General features: G+C 45.9%; 1 protein-coding gene across 9 annotated transcripts in view; it reads left to right on the top strand.

Moving 5' to 3' along the window:
• The window catches only part of r3hdm2 (R3H domain containing 2), a 92,442-nt gene that overhangs the window by 62,545 nt on the left and 12,871 nt on the right, over positions 1-17,026 (top strand). For all 9 annotated transcript variants that reach the window (XM_029695025.1, XM_029695024.1, XM_029695022.1 and 6 more), the window contains 5 exons: positions 9,101-9,336; positions 9,519-9,715; positions 9,918-9,995; positions 11,337-11,633; positions 12,638-12,776. In XM_029695025.1, coding sequence (XP_029550885.1) covers positions 9,101-9,336; positions 9,519-9,715; positions 9,918-9,995; positions 11,337-11,633; positions 12,638-12,776 — 947 coding nt within the window. The remainder of the gene's footprint in view (positions 1-9,100; positions 9,337-9,518; positions 9,716-9,917; positions 9,996-11,336; positions 11,634-12,637; positions 12,777-17,026) is intronic.

The following is a 17,026-nucleotide window of genomic DNA, read 5'->3' as shown; positions in this document are numbered from 1 at the left end:
TGTCTGCGGTATCCTAAGGAGAGATCTCTCTGTGTTGGTTGTGATCTGCAGCAGTGAAACAATCATACTGAAACGTCTTTAGCCGACTTAGCTCAGTAATGTTGAAAAGGGGATTTGAGTAGGTTGTAATTAGTTCCATAGACATTAGTGAAAGGATGTTTGACTCTTTTTACTGACTCGGATCTTTTCATGTCGTTCAGTCAAAAAAAGACTTTCAACTCCTTTTGTTAATTTGATTCAGTAATGCCCAGAGCTCGCAGGACCCCTACGAGCAAAAGACGAACTAAAAACTCAGAAATACTCATGATTCTACAAGCCTCTCGTTCACCATAGCGGGCTTATTGGAGCTGTCGTTTGTGACTGAGACACAAAAGTGTACTTTAAACAATGCACATTTGTCATTGTGTACAAATACGATTATTTCTTGAAACGAGGTGACATGCTGATCAGATTTCTGTTTCCCTGTATTCAAATGTATGAAATGTATGCATTCACTACTGTAAGTCGCTCTGGATAAGAGCGTCTGCGAAATGACTAAAATGTAAATGTAAATCACCGGCCATGAAACGCCGACTCTGGATGTGCATTTTCTTGTTTGCCTATGGCCCTATACAGCTCGTTGAGTGCGGTCCTAGTGCCAGCATTGATTTGTGGTGATAACTCGACACCTACAGTATAAAAATATACACTGCTCAAAAAAATAAAGGGAACACTTAAACAACACAATGTAACTCCAAGTCAATCACACTTCTGTGAAATCAAACTGTCCACTTAGGAAGCAACACTGATTGACAAAAAATGTCACATGCTGTTGTGCAAATGGAGTAGACAACAGGTGGAAATTATAGGCAATTAGCAAGACACCCCCAATAAAGGAGTGGTTCTGCAGGTGGGGACCACAGACCACTTCTCAGTTCCTATGCTTCCTGGCTGATGTTTTGGTCACTTTTGAATGCTGGCGGTGCTTTCACTCTAGTGGTAGCATGAGACTGAGTCTACAACCCACACAAGTGGCTCAGGGAGTGCAGCTCATCCAGGATGGCACATCAATGCGAGCTGTGGCAAGAAGGTTTGCTGTGTCTGCGTAGTGTCCAGAGCATGGATGTGCTACCAGGAGACAGGCCAGTACATCAGGAGACGTGGAGGAGGCCGTAGGAGGGCAACAACCCAGCAGCAGGACCACTACCTCCGCCTTTGTGCAAGGAGGAGCAGGAGGGGCACTGCCAGAGCCCTGCAAAATGTGCATGTGTCTGCTCAAACGGTCAGAAACAGACTCCATGAGGGTGGTATGAGGGCCTGACGTCCACAGGTGGGGGTTGTGCTTACAGCCCAACACCGTGCAGGACGTTTGGCATTTGCCAGAGAACACCAAGATTGGCAAATTCGCCACTGGCGCCCTGTGCTCTTCACAGATGAAAGCAGGTTCACACTGAGCACGTGACAGACGTGACAGAGTCTGGAGACGCCGTGGAGAACGTTCTGCTGCCTGCAACATCCTCCAGCATGACCGGTTTGGCGGTGGGTCAGTCATGGTGTGGGGTGGCATTTCTTTGGGGGGCCGCACAGCCCTCCATGTGCTCGCCAGAGGTAGCCTGACTGCCATTAGGTACCGAGATGAGATCCTCAGACCCCTTGTGAGACCATATGCTGGTGCGGTTGGCCCTGGGTTCCTCCTAATGCAAGACAATGCTAGACCTCATGTGGCTGGAGTGTGTCAGCAGTTCCTGCAAGAGGAAGGCATTGATGCTATGGACTGGCCCGCCCGTTCCCCAGACCTGAATCCAATTGAGCACATCTGGGACATCATGTCTCGCTCCATCCACCAACGCCACGTTGCACCACAGACTGTCCAGGAGTTGGCGGATGCTTTAGTCCAGGTCTGGGAGGAGATCCCTCAGGAGACCATCCGCCACCTCATCAGGAGCATTGTAGGGAGGTCATACAGGCACATGGAGGCCACACACACTACTGAGCCTCATTTTGACTTGTTTTAAGGACATTACATCAAAGTTGGATCAGCCTGTAGTGTGGTTTTCCACTTTAATTTTGAGGGTGACTCCAAATCCAGACCTCCATGGGTTGATAAATTGGATTTCCATTGATTATTTTTGTGTGATTTTGTTGTCAGCACATTCAACTATGTAAAGAAAAAAGTATTTAATAAGATTATTTCTTTCATTCAGATCTAGGATATGTTGTTTAAGTGTTCCCTTTATTTTTTTGAGCAGTATATATTAACTCTCTTGGAAAATAGTATGGTCTGCAGCTTATCATGAGGTATTCTATTTAAAAAAATTACTTCAGTCTTCCTTAACATTAGAGATCGTGCAGTAGCTGTTGTTAACAAAGGGACACACCCCTCCCTTCGTCTTACCCGAGTCTGCCATCTGGTCTTGATGCATAGAAAAACCAGCGAGATGTAAACTGAACAAAAATATAAACGAAACATTCATTGATTTTACTGAGGTACAGTTCATATGAGGGAATCAGTCATTTGAAATAAATTATGCCCTAATCTATGCATTTCACATTGCTTGGAATACAGGTATGCATCTGTTGGTCACAGATATAGATACTGGTTGGACGTACAGCCAAATTGATAAATTAACATATCTGGCAACAGCTCTGGTGGACATTCCTGCAGTCAGCATGCCAATTGCACGCTCCTGTGGCATTGTGTTGTGACGCAACTGCACGTTTTACTGACCTTTTATTGTCCCCAGCACAAGGTGCACCTGTGTAATGATCCCACTGTTTAATCAGCTTCTTGATATGCCACATCTGTCAGGTGGATGGATTATCTTGACAAAGGAGAAACAGGGAAGTTAACAAATGTGTGCACAAAATTTGAGCGATATGCTTTTTGTGCATATGGATCTTTTTTATTTCAGCTCATGAAACATGTGACCAACACTTTACATGTTGTGTTTATATTTTTTCTCAATGTAAATTGTCCTCGTTCAGCCACGACCCTGAAAAACATAGAATATTTGTTTTTCTTGTCCCGTTAATAGGATAGTCTCGAATGGAGCTCATCCCGTTTTTTTCTCCAGTGACTGCAAGCTTGCCAATAGAACAGAGGGCAACGGCGGTCTATTTTGTCAGCCGGTAATTGTCAAGCAAATTACTGCCGGTCTCACGGTAATTGACCGTTAATTAACGTACACATTTAGCATCTAATGGCTTCCACACGTAACCTACAAGCCACTGATGCAAACCTTTGTAACATCTACATTTTAAAAAGTCTAATAGATCCGATTAATATAGCCTATACCTTCACAATAAATTCATTATTTATTTTAGACAGGTCTAAAGAAACACGATATGAAGAAAATGAAGTCTCTTTCAGAAGAACAGAATAGCATACACTGAGTCGTCCTTATGTTAGGTCCTGATCTGGCTATGCCATATGCATGTGGGCTGCACTCATATTTTATAGTATGAAGAATACAATTGAACGAATATGAATAAAAAATAAAGGATATTTTCTCCAAACGATTTGAGGGCTTGCGGCTATTCTGTGTTGAGTGGTTAACAAAGAAACAGGTACTCCAATATGCTTAATTTAGAGTTATTAATGTAACTTTAGTTGTGTTACAAACGTTGGGCTATATGTTTCGATTTTTTTTATACATTCTAAGGCTGCATTATGCGACTCTAATGATGATGCTTTGTTGATGCTTTGTTTTTTGTGCAGGCTGTACACACTTCATCAGTCTCTCATTTACAATTTGACAAGCACTTAATAATGCCTCAAATTTCCCAGCGGCATCCCCTTGGTGTGGCCGTAATGCCCCCTAAAAAAAATCCATGCCTTTTGCGGCCAGTGGCCGTTGTAACCTTGGGCTGAATATAATAACTTAAATTACCTTATTTCTGCGTGCTCCGACATACCTCTCACTCACATGGCTGTCCGTCATGTGATCGGGTCTTTCTCACAGGCTACAAGTGAAGACAAGACACATTGGGGACGCAACTGCGCACGTCCTTATCCAATTCCGAGGTGCCTATTGATGATATTGGAAGAACTGTCCACGTACTTTTCGTCAGCCAACAAGATGAGTAGGCCTAACGAACATCAAAAGCACTAGTCTATGTCAATCTACTATAATAATACAAAAGTTGACATTCTGTGAGAGAAATAAATATTCCAAACATAGTCTGGGACAGTTGTGGGATGTGATAGATTAATACAACCACAGTTTTATCTCTTCATTCATAGACTCAACGATGGACACACTTACTGACAGTTGTGGCTGTTTGGCGTTATGTATTATTGTCTCTACCCTCTTGCCCTTTGTGCTGTTGTCTGTGCCCAATAATGTTTGTACCATGTTTTGTGCTGTTGCCATGTTGTGTTGCTACCATGCTGTACTGTCATGCTGTGTTGTTGTCTTAGGTCTCTCCTTGTGTAGTGTTGTGGTCTCTTGTCGTGATGTGTTTTTGTCCTATATTTTTATTTTATTTGTTTATTTTTAATCCCAGCCCTCGTCCCCGCAGGATGTCTTTTGGTAGGCCGTCATTGTAAATAACAATTTGTTCTTAACTGACTTGCCTAGTTAAATTAAGGTTAAATAAACATTTTTTTTCCCATGCTATTTTATTTTTTTATCTTAAAATTTGATGAACTATAAGCTCAAATGTTCCATCAGCGGGAAAACACCATTATCAAAACTCACACGCTGCTTATGTATGCCATTTAGGCTCTACACCCATTTTAAAGCTGATTAATGTGCTTCATTTTAAGATTTTTTGGGGGGCATTTTAGTTGTGATACAAACCTTACCAAAACACATAGGCCTATGGGCTAGACTAAATGAGGTGTGGGACTGATTTTAAAAAGTGGTCAAAAAATATGTATGCTTTCTTTCCTTACGCTGGGCATCATTCACAAGTGATATTATATATATCACAGGTGATAGGCTAATATTGTCACCCATCAGACTATTCTTGATTTAATCTTGTCTTGACATACACTAAATAAAATGTCTAATTTGTTTTGATTTAGAATGGACTATTAACATGCAGCTGTCTCAAAAAGGGGTAGGGGGATACATGTCATCTATGCACTTAAATGACAAATGGAGGACGCTTTTTATGTGGTCCATTTCATGCCAGCCAAGTAGGCTATACTCCTGTTGTAAAGACGAGCAATGTGCTTTATTTTAGGAAAGTTGATTAATATAGTAGGCCTAGCCTATAGAGAGCTGATAGGATCCTCTTTTTAATAGAGTCCATCACAGTTTTCTCACGTAATTTCACAGTCTATAGAAATGTTGTGCAACATGAGCTCATGGGCTCTCATTAAGTGTTTGATTAGATTTTTGCTTACATTTGCATTGACGTCAGAGTGATTAGAGGGACAATAGAGTGCTGAGTACCAGGCAGTTAGCAAGTTTACTAATGACCATCAGCAATTTCAGAGCTTGGAGAAGGCTAATTACTGTGACTAAACGTCATGTGGAATTTGACTTCCTTCATGACTCGTGACCGCTGGTGTGGCGGTAATACGGTCACCGTAACGGCCCTGGTCCGGAGTAAGCACAACATCCAGAGCTGCAGACTCGTTGAAGTAGACATTTTCATCCCAAATCAAGGTTGGTGATCGCTGTTATAGGAAATGATGGCAGAGACAAAGTTCACATCCGCTTTAGGATACCTCCGTCATTTCTCCGAATATCTGGCACAGACAAGTTTAGCAGACTTGGCCATTTTGCCTGCCTGTGATGTCTTGTGGTGGTATAGCTTGTTATTGTTCTGTGGATATTCCCCTCCAACAGGTTACCACAGTATGTGCAGTCATCGCACCCCACTGTATTTCAGTTGAGTTGAATTTTCTTTTGTTAGTCAGAAATCCAAGCATTTGTTGTCAGCATTTTAGGTAATGAGTCTGAATACTCAAACACTGTCATCATGTTACTGTCCCGAACCTGCATTTGTCAAATTTGATTGAGATGCAATAAAATCCAAATTTGATTAAGCTAGAAGTAAGAAAAAGTAAGCCGTAGGAAGTAGACATGGCGACAGTGAGCCGATGTTGGGGTAGTACAGTAGGTTATGACAAGTTGGTCATCGCTGGATGCATTCTAATAATGCCAGGTGTGATTGATAATCTTGGCAGCAGCCCTCACCCAGGGTGACAGCACTATGTGAATATTCCAACGAGACAGTGTGTTTATCATAGACATTAAGACCCGGTAGATGGTGATGGCGCTGACACCGTCCAGGTATTCCTATGGGGAAACTCCCGACGGCGCATGAAGATGGAAGAATTTGAATTTGAGTGGGGCTGAACGGCACCAGAAAAATCACTAAGGATCACGCCGAACGGGTGAAGGAGGCCAAAACTAGCAAAGGATCATTATCGATGTAGGAGTTTTCATCCTGGTCTGAGAGAGATCCTTGATGTCTAGGGCATGAGCCTCCTTGTAGCTTTCCGGCCCGCGATTTGTCTGTGTCTGTACGTGAAACTTAGTGACGACGAATGTAGTAGTCACAATGGATCGCTGTTTAATTAAAATAGGCATCGCTAGGTTGCTACACAGTAGCAGAGCTTGTGACTTCACGCTTCAGACCGCACCCGGGGGGCCTGGTTTCTATATACAACACCATAGTTAGAACAATGAAGTGGTGGTGACAGTGGTTTATTTTATATACAGTGGGGAGAACAAGTATTTGATACACTGCAGGTTTTCCTACTTACAAAGCATGTAGAGGTCTGTATTTTTTATCATACTTTAACTGTGAGAGACGGAATCTAAAACAAAAATCCAGAAAATCACATTGTATGATTTTTAAGTAATTAATTTGCATTTTATTGCATGACATAAGTATTTGATAAATCAGAAAAGCAGAACCTAATATTTGGCACAGAAACCTTTGTTTGCAATTACAGAGATCATACGTTTCCTGTAGTTCTTGACCAGGTTTGCACACACTGCAGCAGGGATTTTGGCCCACTCCTCCATACAGACCTTCTCCAGATCCTTCAGGTTTCAGGGCTGTCGCTGGGCAATACGGACTTTCAGCTCCCTCCAAAGATTTTCTATTGGGTTCAGGTCTGGAGACTGGCTAGGCCACTCCAGGACCTTGAGATGCTTTTTACGGAGCCACTCCTTAGTTGCCCTGGCTGTGTGTTTCGGGTCGTTATCATGCTGGAAGACCCAGCCATGACCCATCTTCAATGCTCTTACTGAGGGAAGGAGGTTGTTGGCCAAGATCTCGCAATACATGGCCCCATCCATTCTCCCCTCAATACGGTGCAGTCGTCCTGTCCCCTTTGCAGAAAAGCATCCCCAAAGAATGATGTTTCCACCTCCGTGCTTCACGGTTGGGATGGGGTTCTTGGGGTTGTACTCATCCTTCTTCTTCCTCCAAACACAGCGAGTGGAGTTTAGACCAAAAAGCTCTATTTTTATCTCATCAGACCACATGACCTTCTCCCATTCCTCCTCTGGATCATCCAGATGGTCATTGGCAAACTTCAGACGGGCCTGGACATGCGCTGGCTTGAGCAGGGGGATCTTGCGTGTGCTGCAGGATTTTAATCCATGACGGCGTAGTGTGTTACTAATGAGACTGTGGTCCCAGCTCTCTTCAGGTCATTGACCAGGTCCTGCCGTGTAGTTCTGGGCTGATCCCTCACCTTCCTCATGATCATTGATGCCCCACGAGGTGAGATCTTGCATGGAGCCCCAGACCGAGGGTGATTGACCGTCATCTTGAACTTCTTCCATTTTCTAATAATTGTGCCAACAGTTGTTGCCTTCTCACCAAGCTGCTTGCCTATTGTCCTGTTGCCCATCCCTGCCTTGTGCAGGTCTACAATTTTATCCCTGATGTCCTTACACAGCTCTCTGGTCTTGGCCATTGTGGAGAGGTTGGAGTCTGTTTGATTGAGTGTGTGGACAGGTGTCTTTTATACAGGTCACGAGTTCAAACAGGTGCAGTTAATATAGGTAATGAGTGGAGAACAAGAGGGCTTCTTAAAGAAAAACTAACAGGTCTGTGAGAGCCGGAATTCCTACTGGTTGGTAGGTGATCAAATACTTATGTCATGCAATAAAATGCAAATTAATTACTTAAAAATCATACAATGTGATTATCTGGATTTTTGTTTTAGATTCCGTCTCTCACAGTTGAAGTGTACCTATGATAAAAAATTACAGACCTCTACATGCTTTGTAAGTAAGAAAACCTGCAAAATCGGCAATCAAATACTTGTTCTCCCCACTGTGTATATATATATATGTGTGTGTGTGTGTGTGTGTGTGTGTGTGTGTGTGTGTGTGTGTGTGTGTCTATGCGCGGGCGTGTTTTGTCCATTGGCCTTATTGTATTTGTAGTGGTGTGTCAGGTGTGAGTTATGGACCTTGTCTCACACCCTCATTCTGCTGTCCTTATGTCTTCTTCTCGTCCTTTGTTCTTTCACCTTGGATAAAGCATCCGTCACCTGCATGTGGTTCTCTGTGTTGGTTTTTGTTGTGTGTGTGCTGGTTGGGGGAGGGTGCACTACAGTATGTGGTGGTAACTGTGTGGTTTGTTGCCTGAATTTTGGTTTCACCAGCCAGTCGACGTCTTTATTGCACTTTGGTTTGTTGAATGCTGTGCGGTTTACTGATGTCAACGTTATGAACGGCGAGTGCCCCATGGTGGCGGCGGTTATAGCGTTCTCACGCCCTGTCAACGTGCATGCTCTTAACCTGTTGCTGATCACCCTGTGCCTCTGTACCCCTTTCTCTCTCCTGCCCTCTTTCTCGCCACCTCTCTGTTCCTCTCTCTCTCTGTTCCTCTCTCTCATCTTCCTTACCCTCTCTCCCTCATCTACCCTACCCCCTCCACCTCTCTCCCTCATCTACCCTACCCCCTCCACCTCTCTCCCTCATCTACCCTACCCCCTCCACCTCTCTCCCTCATCTACCCTACCCCCTCCACCTCTCTCCCTCATCTACCCTACCCCCTCCACCTCTCTCCCTCATCTACCCTACCCCCTCCACCTCTCTCCCTCATCTACCCTACCCCCTCCACCTCTCTCCCTCATCTTCCCCTTTCACTCTTTCTCTTCCCCTTCACTTCCCGCTCTCCTCTCTCCCCTTTCTAGGGGTAACCGTGAGAGCTCCAGCCGTGCTTCCAGCAGCCGCCAGAGCAGTACGGACAGTGAAATGAAGTGCCTGGAGCCGAGGCCCTGGAGCAGTACAGACTCAGACAGCTCCAATAGGACCCTGCGGCCCCCGGTCACAAAGGCATCCAGCTTCTCTGGCATCTCCATTCTGACCAGAGGAGATAGTCTGGGCAGCAACAAGAGCTCACAGGGTTCCTGCAGGGGCTCACGCACTGGTGCGTATTTTACGGCGAGCGTGCGCACACACACACACACAAGCATCTCCATACTGACCAGAGGAGCCAGTCTGGGGAGTAACGAAAGCTCACAAATTGTAGAGGAAAGAAATGCTGAAGAGTGCGGAAATGTTTAGGAACAGACAGTGCGGTTTCTGTGTTTTGACTTTTATCTCCTGCAGGTCTGCCCCTGGTGAGTCCAGATGGGTGTCCTCAGCCCCCGGCCCCCCAGCCTGGCCCCTGCCCTGGGGGTCGCAGCCTGCTGCCCTGCCCCTCCCAACAGGTCCAAACCCAGCCTCCCCAGACCGCCCTGCTGCCCACCCCACAGCAACACCCCTTGGGCAACCACAACCATAATCACAACCACATGATGGCTCAGGTGAGGGAGAAGCTCATGGCATGAACTTAATAAAAAAAATTGTAGAAAAATGTAACTGGAAATTAGTATATTCTTGCATTTTTCCTCTTCTTTTGCCCAATAACTGCCCTCTGTGTCCTTACCTGAACTCTGTCTGCATCTCCTCCTCTCCTTCTCCCTCTCCCTCCATCTCTCCCTCTGTTCGCCGGTGGGGTCTCTGCAGCCAGCTCAGCCTGTGTCCTACTCCTCATCCTCCTGTCCCCAGGTTCTGCTGCCTGTCTCTCCTCCCCAGCAGTACATGGTACTACTACCATCCTGTCTCACCACATGCACTAACAGATACACCATGAACACAGGCCGTTTGTAAGGCCGTTGGTGTAAATGGAGAATTATCATGTTACCATGTCGTTTGTCTAATGACTAATAGTGATTTTGTTTATGCGACTGATAGTGAGAAAGGCAAGGTATGGAAGGCTCAGTAGCAGTGGAGTGTACTGTAGCCATTATACACTTACCGTCCAGTTAATTAGGTACCGCACCCCATTCACAAATGGATGAGTCACAGGGCTTGTCACATAAAGCAGGCAGAATGCATGGAGGCATTAGAATGGGCAAAACTAGTGACCTAAGAGACTTTGAGGGTGGTATGATTGTTGGTGCCAGGCGCGCCGGATCCAGCATCTCAGAAACGTCCTCCTTCCTGGGATTTTCACGCAAGACCGTGTTTAGGGTTTACTGAGAATGGTGCGACAAACAAAAAAAACATCCAGTCAGCGGCAGTGCTGTGGGCGAAAACAGCTCGTTGATGAGAGAGGTCGAAGGAGAATGGCAAGAATCGTGCAAGCTAACAGGCGAGCCACAAACGGACAAATAACGATGTACAACAGTGGGTTGCGGAACGGCATCTCAGAATGCCGTTTTTGTTAACCGTTGGAATGGTTTACTCGACCGACATTGGACAATTGAGGAGTGGAAAAACATTGCCTGGAACATGACAGCAAGTTCAGTTTACTTTAGTGGCATGCGCATTCGCTAGACCTTCTACCCAAAAGCGCATTTTGGCATGAGATGGAACTGGCTGTTCACAGCATGAATGTACCGCTGTCCAATCTGCAGCAACTGCGTGATGCATGAACTAACATCCCTGTGGAACGTTTCCGACACCGAATACTTCAGGCTGTTCTGGAGGCAAAGGGGGTTCCGAACCAGTACTAGATGGGTGTACATAATAAACTGTCCGGTGAGTGTGTATATACTGTTATACAGTGGGGTCCAAAATTATTGACACCCACGATAAGGATGATCAAACCATTTTCAATTTTTTTATACTGAGCTTTATTCTATGCGCACGTTTTTATTGTATTATTATATTATTTTATACTACTACTCAGAGAAAGTAATAAAAACAATTCTCTAAAAGCTAGGGGTCAATTGACGCCCCTCTTTTCAATACCTCACCTCGCGAGGAAAAAGGGAATTTTCTAAAACATTTTATGAGATTGGAGAACACGTTGGGAGGGATCTTAGAACATTCCTCCATACAGAATCCTTCCAGATCCTTTATATCCTTTGTGAACTTTGCCCAGTATGTTTACGGTTTTCAACCTGCCAGTAACTCTAACCCCTCGTCTCTCTCTCTCAGGGTGAGGAACTGGCTCCCCAGTTCAGCCAGATGACTCTGAGTAGACAGGGTTCCAGCGAGGCCCCGGAGCCCCCCACCATGTACCAGACCCAGGGGCCCACTGTCCTCACCCAACACCCCCCACCCCAGACTGGCTACATCATGGCCACCACAGGCCAGCCCCTGGCCCCTCCGTCTGGCTACCAGCCTAACACTGGACACCCCCACCCCCCTCCTCTTCCACCACCTCCCTCCCAGACCGTCATGCAGCCCCCTCCACCGCCACAGGGATACATGCAGCCACCTCCCCCACAACAGGTAATATATTGTTTTTTTTGTTGTTGCAATCAGATGTTTATAAAGCCCTTTTTACATCAGCAGCTGTGCACAAATATAATGAATACAGAGCCGCAGTTGGACTATAAGTTGACCGAAAGTACACACACAGCTTGAGAAGCTGGAGAGAGTCAAACACTTTTTGTTAGACAACTTTACCATCAAATGTAAGAAAATGTCAATGGTGTGATTCCTGTGAAATCGCAGCTGGATTCACACACGGCGACGGTGTGACCATGTCTCTCTCCCACTCAGTGCTGTGTGACTGGCTGTGATGTCTGCGCTTTCTCTGTGCCATCTTTTCTCTACCTCTCTCTCTCTCTACACATCTCTACCTCTCTACACCTTGCTATATGTCTCTCTGCGTCTCCCTGCCGCTGCGTCTCCCTGCCGCTGCGTCTCCCTGCCTCCCGATACCTCTCTCTCTCTCTTCTCGTCACACTGCCCTCCAGCCAAGTCAGTAACGAGGCGTTTGGATCCATAAAAAATTCATTTATATTCTGGAGGACAAAACCTCCACGTCATTGACCCTACACTGGGGTTCCTACAATGCCCAAGTAGGAATTTGGCAAATAGCTGCACTGATGTCTCTTGCTGGCTTCGTGAGGAAGTGGCAGTTCTTTCAGCAGTTTGTAAGGTAGCTAGTGGCAGTGCTTTCACAGTAAGGAGAATACCATGGGCAGAGTGAGATTTCTCTAGAGCCCTAGTGTTCCTGTAGTGTGCATTTCATGACAGCCACTAAAGCTATAAGGCTCACAGCTTACAGATCTGTCTCTCTCGCAGAACTAAACAATAGGGAGCTAACTCAGATGGAGTCAAACAAGTAGGGTGAAAAGCAAACACCCTGCACCGCCTGGGATAGTTTGTTGGATGTGCAATAGTTGATTTTTAGTTTGCTCCTCTATTCATGCACTTTGGTTGGAAAGTTTATTTTTTAACTGAACTGTGTATTTCTCTCTCCCTCCCTCTACCTAACCCCCCCGCAGATTCATGTGTCGTATTACCCCCCTGGGCAGTACCCCAGCACGGGGCAGCAGTACCGGCCTGGACCCATGTCTCACCAGGTGTCCTACCCTGCCCATACCCAGCACTCCCAGCCGATGCCCCAGCCCACACAGCAGTCAGGTCAGTACCATGCCCATCCCTCTCATCTACCTATCTGACTGTCTTTACAGTGCTGTGCAGTTTAAATTACACCCGACCACGTCCTTGTTCACACACCAATTTAGATTAATACAGCTGTTTTTGAGAGACAATTACCAGATTTTGAACGGGATCATTAGCATGTCAAATTCCGATTTTGTTGGGGGGCCAAACGCCAACTACATTTCTACACTTCATATTAAAATGAAGATGCACAGTTGCGTGAGAATCTTGCTTAGATCCAGTAGTGTGGGTGAAAAGTAAGCAGGACTGGGGAAAGCCAGGACTCCTGTACACTGTGTTTTTCCTGAATAAACATTTATCAACAGTGTGTTGCGTTTTAGGCATTAAAACCTTCATCAAGGCGTTGATGACCGACTCGCTGCCTACCTGATTTGGCAACACTGTATATGGGAGTCCGTTCGGCCACCCAGTCAACACGATCAACAGAAACAACACCAATAAGGTTCAGATATCTAAAAAAATTCTAATCAAATGTTATTTGACACATGTGCCAAATACAACAGGTGTTGACTGTACAGTGAGATGCTTACTTACGGGCACTTTCTCAAAAATGCAGTTAAAAAGAAAGACGATGTATAAAAAAGAGGAAATGGTAACATAATAAATAACAATAATGAGCCTATATACAAGGAGTACCGGTAAGTCAGTGCGGGGGCACTGGTTAGTTGAGGTAATATGTACATGTAGGTAGAGTTATTAAAGTGACTATGCATATATGATAACTGAGAGTAGCAGTGGTGTAAGGGGGGGTGGGGGTGCAAATAGTCTGGGTAGCCATTTTGATTAGATGTTCAGGAGTCTTATGGCTTAGGGGTAGAAGCTGTTGAGAAGCCTCTTGGACCTAGACTTGGCGTTCCGGTACTGCTTGCTGTTCGGTAGCAGAGAGAACAGTCTATGACTAGGGTGGCTGGAGTCTTTGACAATTTTTAGGGCCGGCCTCTGACACCGCCTGATATAGAGGTCCTGGATGGCATCCTGGATGGCTTGGCCCCAGTACTGTACTGGCCCGTTCACACTACCCTCTGTTGTAGTGCCTTTCGGTTGGAGGCCGAGCAGTTGCCATAACAGGCAGTAATGCAACCAGTCAGGATGCTGTCGATGAGGAGGATCTGGGGACCCATGCCAAATCTTTTCAGTCTCCTGAGGGGGAATAGGTTTTGTCGTGCCCTCTTCACGACTGTCTTGGTGTGTTTGGACCATGTTAGTTTGTTAAGGATGTGGACACCAACGAAGTTGAAGCTCTCAACCTGCTCCGCTGCAGCCCCGTCGATGAGAATAGGGGCGTGCTCGGTCCTCTTTTTCCTGTAGTCCACAATTATCTCCTTTGTCTTGATCACGTTGAGGGAGAGGTTGTTGTCCTGGCACCACATGGCCAGGTCTCCGACCACCTCCCTATAGGCTGTCTTGTCGTTGTCGGTGATCAGGCCTACCACTGTTCTCATTGGCAAACTTAATGATGGTGTTGGAGTCGTGCCTGGCCATGCAGTCATGAGTGAACAGGGAGTACAGGAGGGGACGGAGCACACATGCCTGAGGAGCCCCTGTGTTGAGGATCAGCGTGGCGGATGTGTTGTTACCTACCTTTAGCACCTGGGGGTGGCCCTGTCAGGAAGTCCAGGATCCAGTTGCAGAATGAGGTGTTTAGTCCCAGGGTTCTTAGCTTATTTATGAGCTTTGAGGGCACTATGGTGTTGAACTCTAAGCTGTAGTCAATGAATAACATTCTCACATAGGTGTTCCTTTTGTCCAGGTGGGAAAGGGCAGTGTGGAGTGAGTCTTCTGTGGATCTGTTGGGGTGGTATGCAAATTGGAGTGGGTCTAGGGTTTCTGGGATAATGGTGTTGAGCCATGACCAGCCTTTCAAAGCACTTCATGGCTACAGACGACGTGAGTGCTACGGGTCGATAGTAATTTAGGCAAGTTACCTTAGTGTTCTTGGGCACAGGCACTATGGTGGTCTGCTTAAAACACGTTGGTATTACAGACTCGGACAGGGAGAGGTTGAAAATGTCAGTGAAGACACTTGCCAGTTGGTCAGCGGATGCTCGTAGTACACGTCCTGGTAATCCGTCTGGCCCTGCGGCCTTGTGAATGTTGACCTGTCTAAAGGTCTTACTCACATCGGCTACGGAGAGCGTGATCAGTCTTCTGGAACAGCTGGTGCTCTCATGCATGTTTCAGTGTTATTTGCCTCGAAGCAAGCATAGAAGTAGTTTAGCTCGTCTGCTAGGCTCGTGTCACTGGGCAGCTCTCGGCTGTGCTTCCCTTTAGTCTGTAATAGTTTGCAAACCCTGCCACATCCGACGAGCGTCAGAGCTGATGTAGTACGATTCGATCTTAGTCCTGTATTGATGCTTTGCCTGTTTGTTTGTTCGTCAGAGGGCATAGTGGGACTTCGTATAAGCTTCTGGGTTAGAGGCCCGCTCCTTGAAAGCGGAAGCTCTAGCCTTTAGCTTAGTGTGTGGCTGTTGCCTGTAATCAATGGCTTCTGGTTGGAGTATGTACGTACGGTCACTGTGGGGACGACGTCATCGATGCACTTATTGATGAAGCCAGTGACTGTGGTGTACTCCTCAGTGCCATCGGCGGAATCCCGGAACATATTCTAGTCTGTGCTAGCAAAACAGGCCTGTAGCTTAGCATCTGCTTCATCTGACCACTTTTTTTTTTTTATTGATCAAGTCACTGGTGCGTCCTTTATTTTTTGCTTGTTAGCAGGAATCAGGAGGATAGAATTATGGTCAGATTTGCCAAATGGAGGGCGAGGGAGAGCTTTGTATGCATCTCTGTATGTGGAGTAAAGGTGGTCCAGTGTCCCGTCCCCCCTCTGGTTGCACATTTAAAATGCTGATAGAAATTTGGTAAGACGTATTTAAGTTACCCTGCATTAAAGTCCCCAGCTACTAGGAGTGCCGCCTCTGGGTGAGCATTTTCTTGTTTGCTTATGGCGGAATACATCTTATTCAATGCTGTCAGCCTTGTCTGTGCCAGCCTCAGTCTGTGGTGGTATGTAGACAGCTACGAAAAATACAGAAGGAAACTCTGTAGGTAGATAGTGTGGTCTACAGCTTATCATGAGATACTCTACCTCATGCGAGCAATAGCTCGAGACTTCCTTAGATATCGTGCACCAGCTGTTATTTACAAAAATACATAGACCGCTGCTCCTTGTCTTACCAGACGCCGCTGTTCTATCCTGCCGGTACAGTGTATAACCAGCCAGCTGTATGTTGATAGTGTCGTTGTTCAGCCACGACTCTGTGAAGCATATGATATTAGTTTTTAATGTCCCGTTGGTAGTTTAATCTTCTGTGTAGGTCATCGATTTTATTCTCCAAAAATTGCAAGTTTGCTAGCAGAATGGAAAGAAGTGTGGGTTAATTCCCTGTGGCTCAGTTGGTAGAGCATGGTGTGTGCAACGCCAGGGTTGTGGGTTCGATTCCCACGGGGGGCCAGTACAAAATAAATAAATGCATGAAATGAAATGTATGCATTCACTACTGTAAGTCGCTCTGGATAAGAGCGTCTGCTAAATTACTAAAATGTATTTGATCGCCTATGAATTCTCAGAAGGCAGCCCGCCCTCTGGCCCATTTTTCTCTGCCGCCTCTTCATGCAAATCACGGGGATCTGGGCTTGTTCCCGAGAAAGCAGTATATCATTCGCATCGGGCTCGTCAGACTCGTTAAAGGAAGAAAAAAAAAAAGATTCTGCCAGTCCGTGGTGAGTAATCGCAGTCCTGATGTCCAGGTGTTATTTTCGGTCATAAGAGACTGTAGCGGCAACATTATGTACAAAATAAGTTTAAAAGAAACAATCGGTTGGGGACGCGTAAAACGTCAGCCGCCTTCTCCGGCGCCGTTTTAATTGGTTTGAGGTCGGGTGATTGTGGAGGCCAGGTCATCTGATGCAGTACTCCATCACTCTCCTTCTTGGTCACATAAAACTTACACAGCCTGGAGGTGTGTTGAATCATTGTCCTGTTGAAAAACAAATGATAAATCCACTAAGCGCAAACCAGATAGAATGGCGTATCGCTGCAGAATGCTGTTGTAGCCATGCTGGTTAACTGTGCCTTGAATTCAAAATAAATCACTGACAGTGTCACCAGCAAAGCACCACCTCCTCCATGCTTCACGGTAGGAACTACGCATGTGGAGATCATCCATTCTCCTACTCTGCGTCTCACAAAGACACGGTGGTTGGAA

This window comes from Salmo trutta, chromosome 16, assembly GCF_901001165.1.
Source record: "Salmo trutta chromosome 16, fSalTru1.1, whole genome shotgun sequence".
Taxonomy (NCBI): domain Eukaryota; kingdom Metazoa; phylum Chordata; class Actinopteri; order Salmoniformes; family Salmonidae; genus Salmo; species Salmo trutta.
This window is presented reverse-complemented; position numbering and strand designations above follow the sequence as displayed.